Source organism: Rattus rattus, chromosome 4 (genome assembly GCF_011064425.1).
Source record: "Rattus rattus isolate New Zealand chromosome 4, Rrattus_CSIRO_v1, whole genome shotgun sequence".
Classification (NCBI taxonomy): domain Eukaryota; kingdom Metazoa; phylum Chordata; class Mammalia; order Rodentia; family Muridae; genus Rattus; species Rattus rattus.
The window spans coordinates 133,201,366-133,223,871 of NC_046157.1; the positions used below are offsets into that span (position 1 = coordinate 133,201,366).

At 44.8% G+C, this 22,506-nt stretch overlaps 1 protein-coding gene across 3 annotated transcripts in view; it reads right to left on the reverse strand.

Annotated features, from left to right (window-relative positions):
- The window catches only part of Cdk15 (cyclin dependent kinase 15), a 91,041-nt gene that overhangs the window by 49,390 nt on the left and 19,145 nt on the right, over positions 1 to 22,506 (reverse strand). For all 3 annotated transcript variants that reach the window (XM_032899550.1, XM_032899551.1, XM_032899549.1), the window contains exons 5-8: positions 21,657 to 21,751; positions 20,882 to 20,944; positions 12,083 to 12,206; positions 10,189 to 10,309 (exon numbers count right to left, since the gene is read on the reverse strand). In XM_032899550.1, the coding sequence (XP_032755441.1) occupies positions 10,189 to 10,309; positions 12,083 to 12,206; positions 20,882 to 20,944; positions 21,657 to 21,751 (403 nt within the window). The remainder of the gene's footprint in view (positions 1 to 10,188; positions 10,310 to 12,082; positions 12,207 to 20,881; positions 20,945 to 21,656; positions 21,752 to 22,506) is intronic.

The following is a 22,506-nucleotide window of genomic DNA, read 5'->3' on the forward strand; positions in this document are numbered from 1 at the left end:
GCAGTCGGATTCACCGAGGCGCAGGAAGTGGACCAGCGGTTCCCAGGGGCTGCTGGGAAAGTTTGGCGGGATACAGTTTCACACAATACGAATGTACCGAATGCCGCTAGATTGGTTCAGATGGCTAAATATGCCGTCTTATGTTTTGTTTAGTTCCTCCCCTCAAAAGCAAGCAAAGAAACAAAAGCCCACCACATAGAGTTACAACTCTGTGTGTGAACATCTCTTTTCCTCGAAGTCCTTAATAAGGGACTTTTAAGGTCTGAAGAGGACAAGGGGAAAGACAAGCAGGAGAGAGGAAGTGTTGGGAGACTAGAGAACACTGGCTAAGAACCTTTGTTATCATTCACAGAGCCATGCGCCTTTGCTCTGGGCTCCCACTGGCTGTGTGTCCTACGGTGTGCCCAGAGGTGATGATTGCTTCCCCTAAGACAAGAGCAGCTGCCACTGGTCAGCAACTGCCTGCAAAGGTTCCCAGTCCAGCGCTGGAGGGCCGCATACAGCGCCTAGCAGGATAGACTCCTCTCCACTCCCTGATTGTGTTCCTCTCTGCCCACTCCTCCTCTTATCATCCTGAAAAGGAGACAGGAGAAGTGGGAGGATCACCCACCGTGTGGACCCCAGTTTTTAGCAAGGCCTTAAAGTGAGCAGGCAGTAAACCCAGGGGCAATGCTGGCTGTTCTGTTCCTGTGTTACTTTTTAGTTTACTAAGCAAACAATAGCGGGATTGAGTAGACATAACAGAAGTGATTTTAATTTATAATTGTGTATTTATCTTGCTGGTGGGATGTGTGTCATGGGGAATATAGGGAGGTCAGAGGACAACTTCATGGAGTCAGTTCCCTCCTTTCACCTTATGTGGGTTCTGGATATCAGACCCCAGCTTGTCAGGCATGGACCGCAGGTGCCATAACTTGCTGAGCCATCTCACTGGTTGGATAGGATTCTTTATTGGTCAGTTTCCCCCAGGATCCCACCTAAGGCCATGACTGTATGTAGATGAGACGCTCTGTGGCACCTTCAATCTGGAATCGTTCTCTCCTTTTCCCTGACTTTTTGAAACTATGATTTCAGATCTGGGTACATGGTGTGCCAATAGACTGCTTGCCTAGCATGTACAAGGCCCGTGCAGGGTTTGAGTCCCAGCACCACCAAAAGAAAAATAATTGAAAAAAAAAACAAACCCTTCAATCTTTCAAAGATTCCAGGCCAATTGCTGTAGTAGATACTGGGCTTCTCTGGCTTCTTCATGATTAGAGCTGGGTAGAATTTCTTCTTCCAGCAATGCCACGTAAATGGCTTTGGGTTCTCAGCATATCCTATTCGGAGGCACACATCAGGTTTCCCATGATTCATTATGTCCCTTTAATTGCTGCTGTAAGGTGTGGTCCACCAGTTTCTCTGCCATAAAGTTACTATTTTTTTCTTCGTAGTTGATAAGTAGTTTGTGAAGCTGTGCTTTGTGAATGTCTTGGTCTTCAGCGAACTGCCCCCTTTTAAGTTACACATCGCTGAATCCTGTCTCAACTCCTGCTGTGTTGGTTGCAAAATAGTGACTTGCCAACTGTATTAGGTTTTTTCTCCTTCTGTCATTTGTTGGCATTCTACTGGGGGGTTGGGGTGGAGAGGGACTTCTCTTCCCAGCCCTCTGGCTAGGTAGCCAGCTGTCTCCAGTGTGGACTCTTACTTTACTCTCTAGGCTATAATTAATTTCCCTCATAATTTACTTTGATGTTAAAATTGCCCCAGATTTGGCCAGAGGAAGCTTCTTCAGACTGCTTCCCATGTTCTTTTGACATGTCCCCATTTATTTTATATCATTTTGTAAGCACTCCTAGTAGATGGATAAGGACATTGATCCAAAATGTCCTGCCTACAAGACGTACAGGGACAAAGATGGAGCAGAGATTGAGGGAATGGCCAACCAATGACTGGCCCAACCTGAGACCAATCTCACGGACAAAAACTATTCCCTGACACTGTCCATAATACTTAGTTATGCTTGCAGACAGGGGCCTAGCATAACTGTCTTCTGAGAGTCTCCACCCAGCACTTGACTAAAACAGATGCAGACCCCACAGCCAAACATTAGACAGAGCACTGGGAGTTTTATGGAAGAGCTGGGGGAAGGATTGAGGAACCTGAAGGGCAGAGGTTCTCCACAGGAAAACCAACAGAGTCAACTGACCTGGACTCTTGAGGCTCTCAGAGACTGAACCACCCACCAAAGAGCACACACAGGCTGGGCTTAGGCCCCTCCCACATATGTAGCAGATGTGCAGCTTGCTTTTCACACAGGTCCCCCAACAACTGGAGTGGAGGCTTACCCTGATCCTGTTCCCTTAGCTGGGCTACCTTGTCTGGTCTCAGTGGGAGAGGATGTGCCCAGCTTGCAGTGGCTTGAGGTGCCAAGGTGGGTTGGTTCTTAGAGAAGAAGGGGAGGTGTGTTAGGAAGGGGCCGTGTGAAGGGAGGACTGGGAGGAGGAGGAGGCTGTGATCAGATGTAAAGTAAATAAATGAATAAATTAACGGGGAAGAAAGAGAATACAGTCTGGTCCAAAAGATGACCCAAGTCCCTCTTACACTTCCTTGTTCCCACCTTAAAATCAGACAAGTCCTCCTTCTTTTAGTAGGCAGTGATATAAAGAATTCAAGATCTAGGTCTTAGCCTGGCGCTTAGGTAAGATGCACTAATAGCTAAAAGGGTCTCAAAGGTTTTAAACGTTGCGGAGAGATGGCTCGGCAGAGCATTTGCTGCTCTTGCAGAGGACCCAGGCTTGTTTTCCACCATTCAGGCTGGTCTCAGACTCCCCATGTAGCTGGAGATAGCCTTGAACTCTAGCTCCCTGCCATCTTCCCCCTTCCCTAGTGTTGGGCATATAAAAGTGCACCACCACACCTGCCGGGGTGCTGGGGATGGGAGGTGCCGATCTGTGTGACTTGTGCATGCTAAGCAAGTTCTCTACCAGTTGAGCTGCATTTCTCACCTTTAATAATCATCTTAAAGAAAACATCATATTCAAGCTACATTCCAGAAGAATCCAACATGTGCTCCTCCTTTGAGGTAATGATTGTGAAAATTGGACTTTTATTAAATTTCATTGCCTATAGTGCAGTAGGAATTGGACATGATGTCACTGAATATATTTATAATATATTATACATATTAATATATGTACAATATATATTAATCCACTTAGAAAAACATAATTTAAAAATTGTTTTTGAAAAGATGGGCGGTATGGTGGTGCACACCCTTTAATCCCAGCACTGGGGAGGCAGAGGCAGGTGGATCTATGTGTTCAAGGCCAGCTTGGTCTACACAGCAAGTTCCAGGACACCCAGGGCTATATAGAAAAACTCTGTCTCAAAAAAAAAAATAACCAAACAACCAAATGTAACGTAAAGTAATCATACAGGCATTTGACCTACATGTGTATCTATGCACCACATGCATGCCTAGTGCTCAAGAAGTCCAGAAGAAGGCTTTGAATCCCCTGGGACTGGAATTACAGACAGTTATGAGCCACCATGTGGGTGGGAATCAAACCTGGCCCTCTGGAAGAGCAGGCAGTGCTCCTATCTGCTGAGTCAGCTCTCCAGCCTCTGGGGTTAGTGTAGGGGGTAGGAACCTGAAAATTTGCCTTTCTTCTTGGTTTAAAACTATATAAAACATAACATTTTAATGTTATATAATATGAAGTGCATTGCTATACATAAAGTATAGTTTTAATTTAGGAAGTATATAGGTATGATATCCAGCATTTTCAAGTGCAAATCCTATCCAAGGGAACCCATCAATATTTAAGGCCTCAAAAACTTCCACAAATGACTTTGTATGTCTCCACTCATGCGCCCTGATGCTCTTTTGCTGTGTGCTTTGATTGTTTCTTTTCTGCTGTCTTGTGTTAGGTAAAGTTTCCTTGCCACTTTTCACACATGAAAAATATCACAGATATAATTCCAGGAAAATTAACACATAACTATCAAATGCCACATGCTCGGGGAGAGATAGCATATGAAAGGATAATAAAAGAGAGTTATAAGGACTTTGCTTTAGATACATACAGCCTTAAGCAAAAAGCTATAACACTTTATAAAACCACAGTCATTGAAGAAGTCTTAAGCAGCTGGAAAGATAGGTTATGCTCAAACCTTGGAAGTCAAGCACAGCCGTAAGCCGTACACACTTAGAAGGACATGGAAGTAGGAGGATCAGGGGTTCAAGGTTATCCTCGGCTATACACAGTTTGAGACCAACCTGGGCTACAAGAGTACATGATACATATAATACATAATACATATGTATATATATATATATATATATTACATAGCTATAAAAATAGCCTACTCATTTTCATAATATTCTATACATTCTATGCAATTCTAGTGAAAAGCCCACTAGGGATTTTTATGTAACTGGAGGCACTGTGTCTGATTACATCAAAAATCAAAAATTAATGAGTCATGAGTCAAGGAGTTCGTGTGTGTGTGTGTGTGTGTGTGTGTGTGTGTGTGTGTGTGTGTGTGTAGTGTTCCTGTGTGCCAGGGAATAGTGGAGGGGGGCAGGGCATAGACTCCAGAGTCAGCATCACGTGTCTTCCTCAATCATTCACCGATTTCTTTATTAAGACAGCGTCTTACAGAACCGAAACTTCTCTGATTCAGCTAGCCTAGATGGCCACCAAGTCCTGGGGACCCCTCTGTCTCAGCCTCCCCAGCACTGAGATTATAGACAAGCGCTATCATGCCTGGCTTTTGTTTTGTTTTAAACCTGGGTTCCAGGGATCTAAACTCCCATTCTCATGTTAGTGTGGCAAGCACTTCTTTACCCGTGAAGCCATCTCCCTGGCCCTTGAGGGATTTATGAAGGAGGAGACAAGATTCTTGAAGGGTGAGACATGGCCTATGAACCATCAATTATTACTATAAAGCTATGGTAATTAATACATTGGTACAAGAGTAGATACATTGACCTCACATGACAGAAGACCAGGCATTTGTGGAAACTAGATATAGAAGAAATTTGGCATGTTCACAAGTCTCGTACAAGGTCAAGCCAGTAACTTGCCAGCTTGGAGAAGGAAGGGCTCACAAGCCTACCCCTAGCTGGACTTATCGATGGTTGATGGGTGCTGGGGAAGGGAGAGTCAGTCTTCCTTAAGGGGTGTGGTCCTGTGCTGACCATCCAGTGCATGGCATCACACCTATGAGTTACACAATGCGTGAAGTTGGGACGGGAGCTGAGGAATGGCTGAGTGGAGAGAAGGGGAGACTGGAAGTGTGTGTGAACATGATTAAAATACACTGCATTTGCATATGAACTTCTCCAAGAATGAATAAAGTTATAGTTTTTAAAAGAGAAATTTGGCACGGCAAACAGCATGAGAAATGGGAACAAGACAACTGGTTAACATGTTCTAAAGTCAACGTCAAAATAGAAGGCAGACGTGGCAGCTCGCACGTGTAATACCAGAACTCAGAGTGCTGAGGCAGGAGGTTGATCAAGGCTACATAGCAAGACCCTGTCAAAGTCAATCAGTTAATCAATCAAATATGAAACTGGGCCTAGAGAGATGGCTCCACAGGTCAAAGCGTGTACTTCTCTTACAAGGGACTGAGTTCTGTCCTCAGCACCTACCTTAGGTACCTCACAACTGCCTATAGCATCGGTTAAAGAAGATCTGACCTCTTCTGGCCTCCTCAGATACCTCGATTCATTAGCAGATACACACGCAGACATAGAGCAAGAAATATAAAACCCCCCAAGCTTGAAAAAAACCCAAACCTTTAAGAGGATTTATTAGGTCGTATTGTTTTGGTGTCAAGGAAAGACTTTTAAACAAGAAATAAAGGGGGGAATCAAAAAGAAAAATATCAATAAAAGCACCAAAGCACCAGTATTAAGAACTTTGTGTAAGGGCTGTACTCAGTGCCTGCTACCGAAACTACCGATCTGAGTTCAGTCCCCAGAACCCACATAGGGAAAACCAACTCCTGCAATCTGTACTCAGGACCCTCTATACTCACTGTGGAAACAGCATGTACACAGGCAGAGACATACAAAACAGATCAATTAATTAAAATGTAATTTAGTTTTTTTTTTTTAAAGAACTTTGTTCAAAAGGAGGACATCAAGATAGGAAGACCAAAAAAATCTTGTATTAGGAGAGGCTACTTGCAATATGTGTAACCGATAAACTACCTAAAACATCCGACATAAATGAAGAACAATGAAGAGCAACCAATCAGGACAGAGATAAAGGGAGACAGAGAGACCAACAGAAAGTAAACCAATGACATGGATGTAAATAAATCACAGGAAAGTTTACGAATAACAAATACTCCAGGAAAAGATATTCAATCTCAACAGTGTTGGGAGTGAAAATTTAGGTGACAACATGATTTCTCTTTAAGCACTTGACTGGCAAATGACAGATTCTACACAGTGAGATGAAGTTGGTATAGATGTCCCCAAGATGCTGTCATACGATGCTGGCCTGTTGACTCTTCCACTATTTTGTGAATTTGAACATTCACGTATTCTCTGGGACAAAACACATACATCCATAGTAAATACCTTAGAGAAATTAGAGTGTAGTTGTGAGGAGGAGGTTTGGTAATGGGGATGAAGGAACAAACAAAATCAAAAGAGAAAAATCCCTGAAGCCCTGAAATACAAACACCAGTTCTGCTTAAACTATCAGGAACAGGTGCAACAGATGTAGCTCTGTAGTAGAGCCCTTGCCCAGCACACATGAGCCTCAGTGCTGCGTTACAGCTCACCATCACACACACACACACACACACACCATGGGTCCCCCAATCCCCCAACACACACCACCATGCACACTGCCAACCCCCCCCCTCCACATGCCCCCACAACACATACCACCATCCCACACACTCACCACCCCACCACCACCATGCATACCGCCATTCCCCCAACACACCACCACACATGCCACCACCCCTCTCTCCACCACCCCTCTCTCCTTTACCCCCTCCAACACTACCACACTATTTTCACAAGCTCAAACTTAAGCCTGGCACGATGGCTAACCTGCTTAAGCCCGATGACGTGCATTCGATCTGAACAACCCAGACAGTAGAAGAGAACCAACTTCTGCAAGGTGTCCTCTGACCTCATATTTGAGCTGTTGTACTCATCTCCAGCCCCAATAAATAAATAAGTAAATAAATAAGTAAATAAATAAATAAAGTAACTTTTAAAAATTACTTTTAAAAGATTAAAAGTAGGTAAAAGTAAAGTAGTCAAAATATTTTTAAAAGAATAAAAACAAAACAGAAAAGAATTGTTTCTAAAGGCAGAAAGGGGATGAGGACTGGAAACTAAAAGTTCAGGTAGATTCCCCCTTCCACAGAGGGCAGGCAGGGAAGGAAGGCACCCACAACCACGGGGCCACACTGACTGGGATACAGCCATTGCAGGCGGTGCCGAGGATGTGCGCATGCTCCTGAAGCTGCCTCGGCGCTCTTGGTATGACGTCACTGACTTCTGTGCTGGATAAATGTTTTACTTGGGAGCTGTCTTTTGCCTTACAGCATTCCTAGTGTCTCTACCTTCCTGCTGCCAGTGCCTTTCACCAGCTACGACAACAAAGATTCCCCAGACATTACCAAATGTCCCCTGGTAGGTAGGACAAAATGGCCCCTATACATGTGTGTGTGTATTTATATAATATATAATTGTTTTAAATGTTCTATAATAAAACAAGGTTTCAAATTGATGGGTATGTCCTCCACTGCTTGGGAAACACAAGCTGGAAGGTGTTGTTAAGAGCAGAGCGCAGCAGAGCCTGCCGAAGGCCTTTGAAGTCTACGGAACAGTGAGGCTGACAGCTCCAGAGGAGTTGAGTAGCAGGTGATTGCTCTAGAAATGGCGCTCAGTCTCAGAAGCCTACAACTAGTTACACGGGGGTGGAGGTGGGGGTGTCTTCATTTCTTAATTCTTTGAGAAATCTGGAAGTTTAATCCTGCTTTTAAATTACTTGCTTAATTAAAAAAAAAATCTATTGTTGACTTGCGCTGCAGATACTGAGTCTGATCTGAAAGCTCCCTCCCCTGAAGATGAGCTGTGATAAGACTGGAAGGTGCATGCAGGCTGCTAAGGGAGGGAAGCAAGGACAGTCCTACCCAGCTGAGACACCTGTGACCCAGAACAATGGCTATCAAGTCAAGCTGTCCCGAATGGTGCAATAGTGCCATGCACGTCTTGGCAGCAGCTGACAGCTCTCTCACTGGACTTACGGCCTGCTTCACCGGAAGGAAATCATGTGTGGCACTGAAAACCTAGTCAAGTACTGAGGCTAGTGAGGTCACGGGTCTTACAGGAGAATCAACTAACCTCCTTTTATTAAACCAGCATAATGCTTAACTGCCTTCTAAATACCTGTCCTTATAGTCACAAAGATCTGTAGCTCTTGTTGCTCGTCAGAGAAGCTTCTCCTTGCAACAAAAAGGCCACCACAACTGTGAAGATGCAGAGAACAGTGAATCAAGGGCGCCTATCCCCCCTACAACACAACTCCTACATCTGAAGCTCAGGCAGCATGGAGGAAGACGGGCAGAAAGTCTGTAAGAACCAGAGGACCTGGCAGTCCTAGAAATGACAATGAAGCTTTATCTCACAACACTTTAATTATATGAGTTCTTAAACAAAACCCAAATGAGAACACCAACAGAAATGTTAACACAGAAGGAGCAAGTCTCACAGGGAAACTAAGAAATGATACTGAGAGCTGGAAAATTAGCCGTCCCCTGGGGTTAGACCCATAATTGGTTATCCAATATCAAGTGGTCAGCACTGAACTCATACACATACAAGCAGCACTGAATGAACTCTGCAGGTTATTTTTACATATTTAATACATGTAGATAAATAGTATATATCTAAGATATATTTAATATATTAAGATACATATGTAATATACATACACACACAATCAGCATGCTCTTACGTATATGTAAGAATAATTAAAGAAAAGAAGGCCATGAATTTTTGAGGGTATAAGGAGAGAGACATAAGAGTGGTTGGAATGGCTTGCCTAGGAAGCGCAAGGCCCTGGGTTCGGTCCCCAGCTCCAAAAAAAAAGAACCAAAAAAAAAAAGAGTGGTTGGAATGAGAAAAGGAAAGGGGGAAATGATATAATTATATTTAATCAATTTTTAAAAACTCTTTGGCTATCCAAATAAAATAAAAATGCTATTTTTGGCACATTTCAAATCAAGTAACAGTTGGACTTTGAAAATAAAATTTTGAACACAAAAACACTATTATTGATTTTTAAAAATAGAGATGCTGTTTCTCTAAAGCCTTGGGAAAGGTACATCTGCTTTATTATCTTTGAAGAGTTGGCTAGGCCTGTGAGGTCACTTCACATCTAGTGCAGTCCTCACAGAACTGGGACAGCTCTAGAAGCCGATGGGGCTGGCAGACCACTCTGTGAGGGAAGGAGTCTGATGCTAAGCCTGACAACTTGAGTTTGATTCCCCAGAACCCCGTAGTGAAAAGAGAGAACTGATTTACGTAGTCCTCTGACCCCTATACAGGAACCTTCCAATAAACAAGTAAATGTAAAACTCCCACAATGTAGCCTCCCTGCTCCAGGAAGGCCTGAGAGCACTCGCTCACCACTCACTGTACCCTCCTCATCCTCAAGCCCCAATTCTCCGGCTTGTGTCATGGGCCCCTTTCAACCTCTGATGGGGAGAGTTATTTTTTAATATTAATTTTTACTACATGCGTGTCTGTCTCTGCCTGCCTGCCTGCTGTCTGTCTGCCTGCCTGCCTGCCTGACTGCTGTCTGTCTGTCTGTCTGCATGACTGCTGTCTGTCTGTCTGCCTGCCTGCTGTCTGTCTGTCTGTCTGTCTGCCTGTCTGTCATTAGTTTGAAGGTGTATGTCTGTTTATCTGATGGTGAGTGGTTAAGGAGGTGAAAAGGCAAAGGAGTCAATAGGAAAGCTAGGAGGGTTGTGACGAAAGAGCACTGGGGACAGAAGGTGCCGTGGGCAAGTCCTCTTTAGCCCATTGTCTCTTTAACAATAAAACCCATGAGATTCAAAAGTCAAGTATTGCAAAGCACCTGATATTTCAACATTTCAGTGCAGAAGCAATGATTATTCATCCATCACGGGCGTCTCCATTTTTGGGGTGCTAGTTCTTACCATATGTCTAGCTCAGAGGAGTACTCGGTGGCTCCCAGCAAAGCGTCAGGTGGCCGGTACCAGAGTGTCACCACTTCTGAAGAGTATGTCTGGCTGGGAATGGACTTGGCTCGAGCAAGACCTGTCCAAAGAGAATGAAGATAGCATCCATTGTCCTGGGTCTTTCTGGGAGGCATGGTGATACACAGGGACCGTGTAAATGGCAGAGTAAACAACATGAAGGGCAACATGCCAATGGCGGGTGCTCTCACCAGAAGCACTCAGTTAGCCTGAGGCTTGTGTGTATTGCAGCAAGCAGATGTCTTAATTTTGACCTGCTCTGTAACTAGGTGAGGCAGCCAAGTATGGTCAGTTGACTAAGTGCTTGCCTAGTTGGTATGAATAGGTGATCTTGATCCTCCAGGTCATGCCCTTAGTGGATGGATGGCCTTGACTTCTGCTTCCTCCTTCTCTTTGCTCCAAGCTATGATGAGCTGGGAGTGACAACTGTGTTGAAATATCTGGGCAATATCTGTAGGATGGTGGAGCCACGTGACAGGTAAAGACTGGGCAATGACACTGCGGGGTACTGTGATGGCTCTGACTGCTCTGGTGAGTGAAGGTTGTTTCTAGAACACTGTATCCCGGTACCGTGGGTCTCTACAGTAGCAGTGAAATAGCTTGGTTCAGGATGAATGTGTCTGCTTTACATTTCTGTAGTCTAGGACACTCGCTACCAGTTTAGTAGAAAAAGAGAGAGGATTATTGGTCCAAATGACTGAGGTCATTTCCTCTCAAGTGCTTCTCTGCAAAACAAGAATGTGAGTCAGTGGCCCGTCTCTCAGAACAGCAGCACCCACAGCTGGGGAAACCTTAACGAGAGGAGTTGGCTTGTGGAGAGTTGGTAAATGACTAGCTGCTAAATGCCCGTGTATTGGGATGAGCCATCGCCACAAAGAAAGTCCTCCAGATGTCATTTGACATCCCCCAAGACTGGTTTCTTGTTTCATGAACCAATGTGTCAGAGCTGAGGAGACAGCCCAGTGGTAGAGCAATTTCCTAGCATACACAAAGCCCAGTGTCTAAAACAAACAAATGAACAAGACCCCAAAAGACCAAACCAAACAAATAAAACACTAGACCCTGTGTGTCAGTCCAGTGTGGTGGTACATACACAGAACCAGGAGGATTACTGCTAGTTTAAGGCCAAGCCTGGTCTACACGGTGGGCTTTAGGTCAACCAGGGCTACACAGTGAAATCCCATCTTTAAAAAGATTACTGAACATTTATTACTACACTAGGAATACAATGATAAGCAAAAGTAGACTGTCAACTACCTGCTAATGAAGAATAAAATCTAAAGTCACATATAAGTATTTGTGTATAGTATGTGCTTATGAATTTCTGTATTAGATATCGTGGATATAAACTATGATACATGCTAAAATGGAAAGAGAGTTATAGAGGAATGTAGTCAAGCTGATGTTGACGTGTAAGGGTACAGAGCAAGCGTCATTTCTATTTATGTAGGAAGCTATGCTACGTTCCAGGGTCAACCTCTCTGTTCTGCCATCCTGGGATAGTGATCTGTTCTGACAGAGTTGTCATTATGCACTTAGACACAGGGACATTTCCTAAGTACAGTCTACTCCACAGACGTCACTACATCAGACGTGACATCGGGATGGTACAAAGACCTAGTTTAGGCCTCTGGCTAGATGAGTCTTAATGGAATCTGAAGAAACTGCCACACTCTCCCTCCTTCTTGCCTCACATTTCCTGCCTGTCAGTTTGACATCCACACACAGAATCACATTTGGGCTTTCAAAGGGCAAGCCTAGCGAATGCCTCAAACAAGTGCACACAAAAGATTCATTGTTCATAGGCCAGAAGGAGACCTGGGGGGCGACTCACCAAAATCAGCCAGTTTGAGCTCTCCCAGGTGACTGAGGAGCAAGTTCTGAGGTTTCAGGTCCCTGTGGAGAACACGCTGGTGGTGGATGTATGCCAGGCCCCGCAGAAGTTGAAACATGAAAAGCTGGAAGAAATGAACACCATACCTAAGGACATTTGAACCACTGTGTGTTGTAAATCAAAAACACTCCTCCAAAAGAATATAGTGAAAGTGTCTCTTGAGAGATGAGAGAGAGAGAGAGAGAGAGAGAGAGAGAGAGAGAGAGAGAGATTGTTTTTAGAATTGTTGAGAAAGGAGGATAGAAATCACGTGAATCAGGTAGACTATATCCCAAAGAATTCCGGCTTTTCCTTTGATACTGAAGGAGTTGCTCTTCCCCAAAGAAATCTAAAGTGAAATCTTGAGTCTCCTTAGGAGCGCTCGTGTTAATTTAGATGTGAAAGATAATTTTCCCACAGATGAACTTGGCATGTCAGGTCAAGGTTGACCTGGAGACAACACTCTGGAGTTCACAATCGCTTCGTTTTCCAGGCTCCGGTCAAACCCTTCTAAACCTGTGACACCAGTACACACCACTGGGAAACTGATTTTAAATGGTTTAAGAAATAAAGCCGGGCTCAGAGGTTAAGAGCACTGGATGCTCTTCCAGAAGACCTAGGGTCAGTTCCCAGCACCCACATGGCAGTTCATAACTGTCTGTAGGGGTTGGGGATTTAGCTCAGTGGTAGAGCGCTTGCCTAGCAAGCGCAAGGCCCTGGGTTCGGTCCCCAGCTCCGAAAAAAAAAAAAAAAAACTGTCTGTAACCCCAGTTCTAAAGGATTTGACTACTTTACACAGGCATGCATGCAGGCAAAACATCAATGCATATAAAATAAATAAACCTTTTTTTTTTAAAGGGAAGAGAGGAAGGAGCAGGTGAGGTGGCTCAGTAGGAGAAAGTACTCTCTGTGTAAGCCTGGAACCCTCTGCTCAGTACCCGGACGCCACATCCAGGTGGAGGAGAGAATCGACTCCGCAAAGCTCTCTTCTCACCCCTGCCTCCGTAGGCACACAGAAGTGATGGATTTTTGTTTTGCTTTTAGGTATGAGAAAAAGAAATAAATGAATCATTGTCTTCGTCAATTGCTTTTAAACCCTTAAATTCAAAGTTGAAAGTGGAAGAAATATCTAGTGTGTGTTAAAAGGGAAGAGAGCAGCTCCCAGAAGCTGAGACAGAGATGTTTAGTGGGTCAAACCTAGACACTGTACACTAATTAGCCACCTCCCTCCTACTCACTGTTCAGTCCCTCTCCTCTCTGCTTCCTCGGGCTCCTCCTGGCTTTTGTAAGGGGTAAAGCCCGTATTTAAGTACAGTATTTCACAGCATCTTAAAACTCTAGTCTCACCAAACCTCACATTCCCTCCTCATGTCAGTTTCTTCCATTAACAGGTATGGTACAGTCAAACCTGAAGGTGCTTTCACAGTTGACGTCAAGTTAGATCTTGGCTCCTCTTCCCAGAGCAGCTTCCCACACCCTGGAGTTTGCACATGAGGAAATTCTGTTGAGTTAGTGCCATCTGGGATACAAGTCCCTTAAAGCCACAAGTGGAGTCTTAGCACTTGAGAGGTTGAGGCAGGAGGATGACATGTTTGTAAGTTTGAGGGTAACCTACATATTAAGACACCATCTTTTAAAAAAAAAAAAAAAGATGGATTGCAGTGGGATCAACCAAGTCTGGACAGAGAAAGCCATGTCCTCTACTTCTGAAGTATCTATCCCTGAGCCTTGTTCCATCAGGAATCAGAAACAAGGCTTCGGGAAGATGGCTAAGTCAGCAAAGTGCTTACTGTGCAAGCATGAGGACCTGAGTCCAGAGCTCCAGCATCCATATGGCAGCCGGGGTGTGGCATGTACCTATAATCTCAGTGCTGGGGGTGGAGGTGGGTAGAGACAAGAGGATCCCAGAGCTCACGGGCAAGATAGCCTGGTTGAATTGTGAGTTCCAGGTTCAGTGACAGGTTTTGTCTTTAAAAAAAAATTAAGAAAGTAAGTGGTGCTTTGAATAATAATGGCCCCTATAGGCACATGTATTTCAATGCTTAGCTACCAAGGAGTGGCACAATTTGAACATATTAAAAGGACTAGGAGGTTGTTGGAGGAAGGGTGTCACTAAAGGTGGGCTTTGATGTTTCCAAAGCCCACACAAGGTGCATTCTCTCTCTCCCTCCCATGTCCCCTCTGTGCCTGGGGATCAGGCTGTAGAACTCTTAGCTCCTTCTCGAGCATCATGTCTGCCTGTGTGCCACCATCCTCCCACCATGACAGTGGACTAAACCTCTGAAACTCCCACCATCCTCCCACCATGACAGTGGACTAAACCTCTGAAACTAGAACCGGCCCCGAGAGTTGCCGAGGCCATGGTCTCTTTATAGTAATAGGACAGTGACAAGGATGACAGAGTGCCATTGAGGAAGACACCTGACATCAACCTGGAGCCTCTACACATGCACACACATGTACAAACTCACACACACACACACACACACACACACACACACACACGCGCGCACACATCAGAAATAAGATAACTTCATTAGCGTCCTCTACCTTCCTTGGCCATGTCTTAAAATAACCGGAAGGTTTCGTTTTTCATCTTGTAACCCATCTCCACACCACACTGTGTTTCTGTCACCGAGGTTAGTGTCTGTTACTCTTCTCTTTCTTCCTGTTTTTGAAGACAGTGTCACCTCACAGCTCAGGGTGGTGCTGGGATTTCAGGCGCGAGCTGCTACATCTTCCCTTTTCCAAACCCATCTGCTCATCACACTGACGCTACCTGAGCAGTCTCAAAAGGCTACGCGGATGCTTCCCACAACATTCTTGAATGGACGTTAGCTTTTCTCCAGCTTCCTCTTGACCCCATTGGACTTAAGGTGGGATTAAGCTGTGTTCCTGTCTTCCTTGATCCCATTTCAGAACTATTACCTCTCCACTTTGAGTTCTGAGTACTCCTTAGATTTTCATGATCCCAGCTACATATCCCTCCGTCCCTCTTTTTGCTCAACTCTTGTCCTACATTCACTGGTGCCACAGTTCTCCCGCGTGATGTCCTTGTCCAGAGCGTAGCTCCTAGTATCTGCTACCCCAATCATCTCTAGCTACTTGCTCCCACCGTCATGGGCTGGGTCATCTGGAATTGTTTGTCCTCTGAAATGCAAGCTCACATCCCGTTTAGGAGGTGTCTGCGTGTTCAGTCCATTCATGCTTTCTGTCATAGCCCAGTGGACAGCTCCATTCCCTACCATTGCAGCGTTTGGCCATGCTGCCAGTCTGTGCCTTCCTCCCCAAAGCGCTCTCTCTCTCTCTCTCTCTCTCTCTCTCTCTCTCTCTCTCTCTCTCTCTCTCTCTCTCTCTCTCCTTGCTTCCACCATGTTCTAATTGTTTCCATCCGCTAATTTCTCTGGCTGTTTGTTTATAGATGCCACTGCTAATGGCGTCTAGGTTGGTGGCTGTCCCTGGCCCGCTGCAGAATTCTTATCCCTGCTCTCTCCATTTAGCCACCCTAACTATGATGGCCTCAGCTAACAACTGTCCTGCGAGCATTTCAAAATCTTCAACTCCAAATCAAATTTTTCTTTTTAAAACGTGTATGTGCGCACACACGTGCATGCACAGGTGCATGTGTGTCACGGTGCTCCTGTGTATGTCAGTCAGAATACAGCTCTTCAGAGGCTGCTCTCCCCTCCACAGTGGGTCTCAGGATCAAACTCAGATCCTTAGCTTGTGTGGTGAGTGTTTAAACCACCAGCCCCTCCACTTTAGCTTTTGAGACAAGGTCTCCCACTGAACCCAGACCTCATTGTCTCAGCTAGACTGGCTGGCCAGCAGGCCCCAGGGATTCAGGATGTCTTCAGTTCCCCAGTGCTGATGTTACAGATGTGGACTACCATGCCAGGCCTTTAAATGGCGGCTGGGGAATCAAAGAACTCTGTGTTTCATGCATATTCAGCAAACACTTTACCTATCGAGCCATCTCCCTAGCCCCCGAGTCTCTTTTGACTTTCAGACTCACACAGTCTGAAGTTCACTTAAACATCCCATAATGCCCTTACTCAGCAAGCTAAAATGGAATTCAGTGTATCCCTCCCAAATCCATTTCCTTCCTGTCCCTCCCTCGCCAAATCCACCACCATCCGTCTTATTGCTCAAAGCCAGAGATATTCTTGCTGACTCTTCCCTCACCCATCAATTTTGGCTAATTGATCACAGACCCAGCCACTTTCTCAACATCCTTGCACATCTGTAACTGCTGTCTTAGCCAGCCTTGCTGTCCAGGCAGAAACCCAGCACATAAGAGTCAGCCGAGGAAGGGGACTGCCAGTGTGGGAGTTGGAGGTGACAGTGGATGGATGTAGGTGAATGCCCAGTTAAGGGAATATAACACCACACACACACACACACACACACACACACACACACACACACACACACACACACATACACACACACACACACACGAGAATTTCCCCTCTTTCCAGTCCACTTCCCACACTATCATTAGAGTGAACTACACAGAAAGAAAAAAAGATCGAGTTGCTCTCTCTTTGCCTAATGCCATTAGAAGACACCAATATGCTTCTAAAGATGTCCCGATGGGGTCCCTTATTCCGTATGATAATAAATGAACGACAGATGTCCTTGATGGGTGATGGGTCTCCTATGGAGCAGCACAGCACAAGAGACCTTTCCCACAGTGGCTCCTACTTCCTGGAGTCTCATGTTTAACCGCCTCTAATCCTGTGAACTGCACATTCAGATTTCACTGTTCAGCTTCATGGCTGCTGCTGCCTGGGAAGTTCACTTCTGCCCCCACCTCAGCCGAGTGTTTTGACTCCACAGACCAGCCCCATAAATTCTTATATTTATTAATGTGTTGCTAACAAATTCCCAAAGTCTTTGCGATAAAGAACCTGATTTTTAATTTGTATTTGTTATGGCAGTATACAAAAACAGGGACAACTTTGCAGACATGAGAAGAGATAGGAGGTCTCCATCCAGAGTCTGATTGAAACCTCTCACTGGCTGGAGGTCAAGAATTCCAACACAATGAAGATTTGCTTACGGACTTTATCCTTATCCAAATGCATACTCCAGAAATGTCACTAGAAAGCTCATTTACAGTAAAAGGACGTATCCCAACCGTGTTGAAAAATCCTAGTGGCTCCTAGTCTTATCTTACAAATCGTAATACTATCTCTAGAGCCACTCCATAACCTCAGTTATATATAAAAGGGAATGGATAGAGAGAGGGGAAGATCTTTTAGAAACTCAGAAATCAATGAAAATCCAAACGCTTTTAAATCCCATATAGCTGGGTGGTGATGGTGCACACCTTTAATCCCAGCACTTGGGAAGCAGAGGCAGGGGGATCTCTGTATCCAAGGTCAGCCTGACCCATAGAGTGAGGCTTACATATCAAAACCCTGTCTCAAACACACACACACACACACACACACATTTTTCAATAAACTCTAACACTGCCTCATGCTGGCTCAACATGAAATCCTTTTAAAATTCTTTTCTGTGGCAAAGTCAAGGACCTGGTTTCACCCAAGAGGTGGGCCCTAAAAGATGGGAACTAAGGTACTGCTGTGTCTCCAGTCACACCGCCTGACAGTTGTGACGCCCCTGGTGCGTGGACACTTATAACCTTACAGTATAACATCTTACAGTTCTGTAAGCAGCTTGCTTTTATCCACTGCTTCTCTTACCCCTAAGCACAAGAATGCTACCAGGAGTCCTCCTGTCTTTGTGCTCATTCGACCAACTGCTCTCACCCTGCACTCCTAACCCCAAGGGCCAGCAGCAGGCCTAAACCTGAACTCCCAGCCCCCCAGCCTCCTCCTCACCTGCCTACTGTTCATTTCCCCACAGACAGCCCACCCCAAGTAGTTGCCGGACACTCTAAAGCTGCTCCTCTTCCTCTCCAGGTCAACTTCTCCCATTTTCCACAATTCAGCTGTAATTCTGCTGGTCAACAAAGCTCAAAAACCCAGCATGCTTGCCTGCCCGCCCCTTTCCTCGTCATGCCCTGGTCATCAAACCCTCCCTGAACTCCTTACTCTGTCACCTCCCCTTACACTTCTGCCATGGCTACCATACTCCAGGTTGAGGAGGCCCTGCCACTCAGAGTCGGCACACCTCTGCATCACTGTGGATAACGCCAGAAACCCATCCAGACTTGACCCTGGATTTACTGAGCCCGATCCCCAGACAGTCATCTCCTCGCTAAGTTGATGAATTCAACTAGTGTACACCCAGCAATTTCCAACTGAGATCCCTGCCTCTAGCCTCTTCTTCCTCATAAAACTTCCCCCCCACACACAATATAATTGATCATATTGTTCCCCTCCCACAACTCCACTCCACAGCCAGAAGCTTGCCATCAGCTTGATGACTGGAGTTTGATTCTCACGTTCTTTCTAGTGGAAGGACAGAACCAACTCCCAGGAGATGTCCTCTCGCCGCGTACCTGTGCCATGGCATGTGCGCATCCCCACCACCACACACAAAACTAATAAACAAAATGCAATGAAAATAATCAAACAAACAAGAAAACATGTACTTCTTTGCATTGCTACAGGAATAGGTCTTATTTCTTATCAGAAATTTAAACAGTTTTTTATTTTTATTTCACGTGTATGAATGTTTTGCCTGCATGTCTTTTGACCATGTACCACCTGCATACAGGGCCCATAGACACCAGAAGAAGACAGGAGATCCTGTAGACCTGGAGTTACAGGTGGTTACCATGTGGGACCTGGGAACGAAACCCAGGTCCTCTGTAAGAGCAACCACTGAGCCTTCCGTGTCACCAGCCCTTACTAGACTCTTTTTTTTTTTTTTTTTAAATAGTGTAATAGTGTCAGAATGTCTTCTCATCTCATTTTGCAGTAAGGCTCTTGAGGGTAAGAATTATGTCTTCTGTGTCTTTATCCTTCTGGGCATTTTGGTGTCTGCTGGGTGAGTTACTCAAGCCTCAAAAATCTGTTTTTCTCCAAGCGTTCTTCCATCTAGTCGACCTCTAGTTCCTTAAGCAGTCCATGCTCTCCTTAGCATCCTGCTCATCTTCACATGGTGACCTGAGGCTAGACCCAGCCTAGAAGCCAATGAAACCACATTAACTTCTCTTGTCAGTTTCTCGTACACTCCTATCCCACTGGCTGTTCTTCCCACAGGCCTGGCAAGACTCCACTTCTGAATCAGTCCAAATGCTTTCCCGCACGCCTCTCCTGAGACTGTTAAAGTACTGCCATTTTAAACCAGAAGGGTGGTGATGCCCTCCAGGCAGCTCCGTGCTTATGAGCACTGGCTGCTCTTTCAGAGGACAGGAGTTAGGGCTCCTAAGCCCTACCACGCAGCTCGCAGCCATCTGTAATTCCCACACCAGGAGATCAAATTCCTTTTTTGTCTTCTGTAGATCCTTGCATTCATGTACACACACACACGCACACATCACACATACAATTTAAAAAGTAATAAAATCTCTTAAACAACAATAACATAAGTCACACAAAACATAGGCATGAAGACAACGTAATGTGCTTTATCCTCGTGAGCGTCCTTGACAATCTACTGCACATCTTCCTTGTTTCCCTGTGTACCTCTCTTTCTCGATTCCTCCCTTTCTCACTGACACCACTCCCTGCTGTGATGGTGGTGGTGTGGAGACAACATCTCTATATCCCAGGTTGACCTCGAGCTCCTCCTGCTTCTGCCTCACAAATGCTGGGGCTGTAGGTGTGAGCTGTCACACAGCTCATCTCTGCCTCGTTCACCAGCCCGTCTCCCCAGTGCTACTTAATTTTTATTACTCTTCACCACCCCTTGTCCTCAAGCCTCCTTCTTAAACGTTTACTTCTACAGACTGGGCTATCTCTGCTTACTAAGCATCCCATAGAGTCCCCCATTCACACGGCTAAGCACTAAACACTGTTTCTAACTACCTGGGAGAGTCTATGCTGCTCTTCAAACTCACTGAAAATAAGAAATGCAATCTTTTCATCATCAGAACACTAAATACTCAATATCTATTTATTTAATAAACAAACACATAAATATTAGTTAAATGAATAATTACATCACATGCAACTTTCATATAGTTATTTTTAAGAGTTGATCATCTCACTGATATCAATAAAACCCTAGAGAATGAGGAGTTTGAAATACAATGGTCTCTAGAATTGCAGCTAGCTAAGGGTTTATGATTTCAACTCTGAGGAACTAGAAAATGGGATTTAGTCTCTTGTATATAACAGGATCTGCTAGAACAGGCGTTGCAAACTTCACCCCAGGTCCAGAAACCCACTACGAAAAGGGTCTATTTATGCTGGTCCAGCTTTACTTCTCTCCATTGGATGGAATTATATTCAGTTGGTCTTTATGTCTATAAAGACACACAGTGGGTTACACTGTACACTGTCCAACTATACATCTTTGTATTGTCAGTAACAACCTTTTCCCCCTAGAGTATCAATGATGTCTATTTTCTTTGGGTTTGCTTAGCTGTTGTTGTGAGGCAGGGTCTCACGCTATTGTCTAGGCAACCTAGAGTTCACTACAAAGGCCAGGCTGGCCTTGAATTCACAATAATCCTTTTGAGCCAGTCTCCAGAGCACTGGGATTAAAGGTGTAAACCACTGTACCTGGTTCCATCTTCTGCTGTTGTATCACAGACTTCGCTCTGTGATGGTTACCTAATTCCAGATGCTTCTGCTGTGGGCAGGCCAGAGAGAGCGTGACACTTAAAGTACTCACCCTGACATTGTGAGGATGAAGCCCTCCGGGATGCTGAGACATGTACTGGGCCAGGTCCGTATGCTAAATAAACCAGCAGAGGAAGAAGGGGGAAGTCAGTGGACCTTAGTATCCTAAACCACACCACAGACCTGGTGAAGTACAACAAGAAATGAGTATTTTAAAGTGTAAAACGGGCATAGCCAGAATCTTCTGATATCCCATTGGTAAGATGAGATATAGTGTGTCTTTCTAGTAGGCTGCTGGTGCAAGAGAGCCTGTTCCTTGGCACAGAGACACCCATTTGAGTGACTGGCATACACCACACAGCAAAGCAAATTTTCACTTTTCAAGCATCCTTGAAAGCAGGTCAAGTACACTTGGGATTTCTTTGTTCATTTGAATCTTTTTTTTTTCTTTCCATAATACAAATTGAGTTACTCTTCAGAAAGCGTATATGTGGTCTTTAAATATCTTGTATTGTATATCTATTCATTAAGTCAAAGAAACAATCAGGTTCTATTAGCAATTGAAATAGCCTTTAAGAAGCGCCACATTTTTTCTGAGAAAGCACCTAGTTTGCTACTGGCGGTGAGGGGGACGGGACAGACAACGTCCAGGTAAGAAGTACAACTAATTGCCATCGAGAGCAGCAAGGCTGCACTTAGCACATCAATGATCCATCATACCTTCCACACCGTAATGAAAGTTTTATCATGCCATAAAATATTAACAGATTCATTATACAAGCACCAGGCTTCCCCCCCCATGTGCTGTAAGAGTCTAGAGAACTCACCATGTATTCAAACACAAATGTCAGAGTCTCTTTGGTGTGAACAATGTCATGCAAGAGGACAATATTGGCGTGCTTCAAGCCCTTCAGGAGAGACGCTAGAAAGATTTAAACAAGATATTACATCAATCACTGATAATGAAAGTGCCTCTTTGTACCTATTAACCAATATTTTTTTTAAAACATTTCAAATCAAGCAGTCATAGATTTTTACTGCTGGAAATGAATCTTTTCTGGAAGACTATTTGAAATGACAACAGACCTTTACTATTTTAAAAATGGTAACCCACTGCATTTCCACAACTGCCCTCTCCGACCAGATTGATGGTTGCCAACATCTCTTTCATCCACGTAATCCATTTTCTCAGAGCACTCTGGGCATTGTGTGAGGCTCTCATCTGAGATTCTTACCGTCCCAGATTCTGAGCTATAGGAGCCTGGGCTCAGAGCACAGGCCATTGGAAGAGTGGGAAACTGGCTGACTCACCTCTTAGAGCAGGAGTTTGTAACAAGTGACCTGGCTCTAAAATGTTGAGACAGCCAGGGGCCAAGGAGGCTAATAGGTGTGGTTGGTGGGGGGGCAGGAGCATGGAGTAAAGAATTGTGTTAAGCCACACAACAGGAACGGACTTATTGCAGGACTATTGCAAACCTTCTCTATGGAAATCAAGCTTAACAGAGAACACCACGGCTTGGGGAACCTTGAGGAGTACAATTGACAGCTGCCGCTTGCCTACTAAGAAACAGGTCACTGTTAGGTTTTTAAAAGTAGCTGCTTATTTGTTGGTGCTTGGGATTCAGCTTAAGGCTTTTTACCAGTGACCTGCCCCATTGTTACCCTATAAAAGCATCC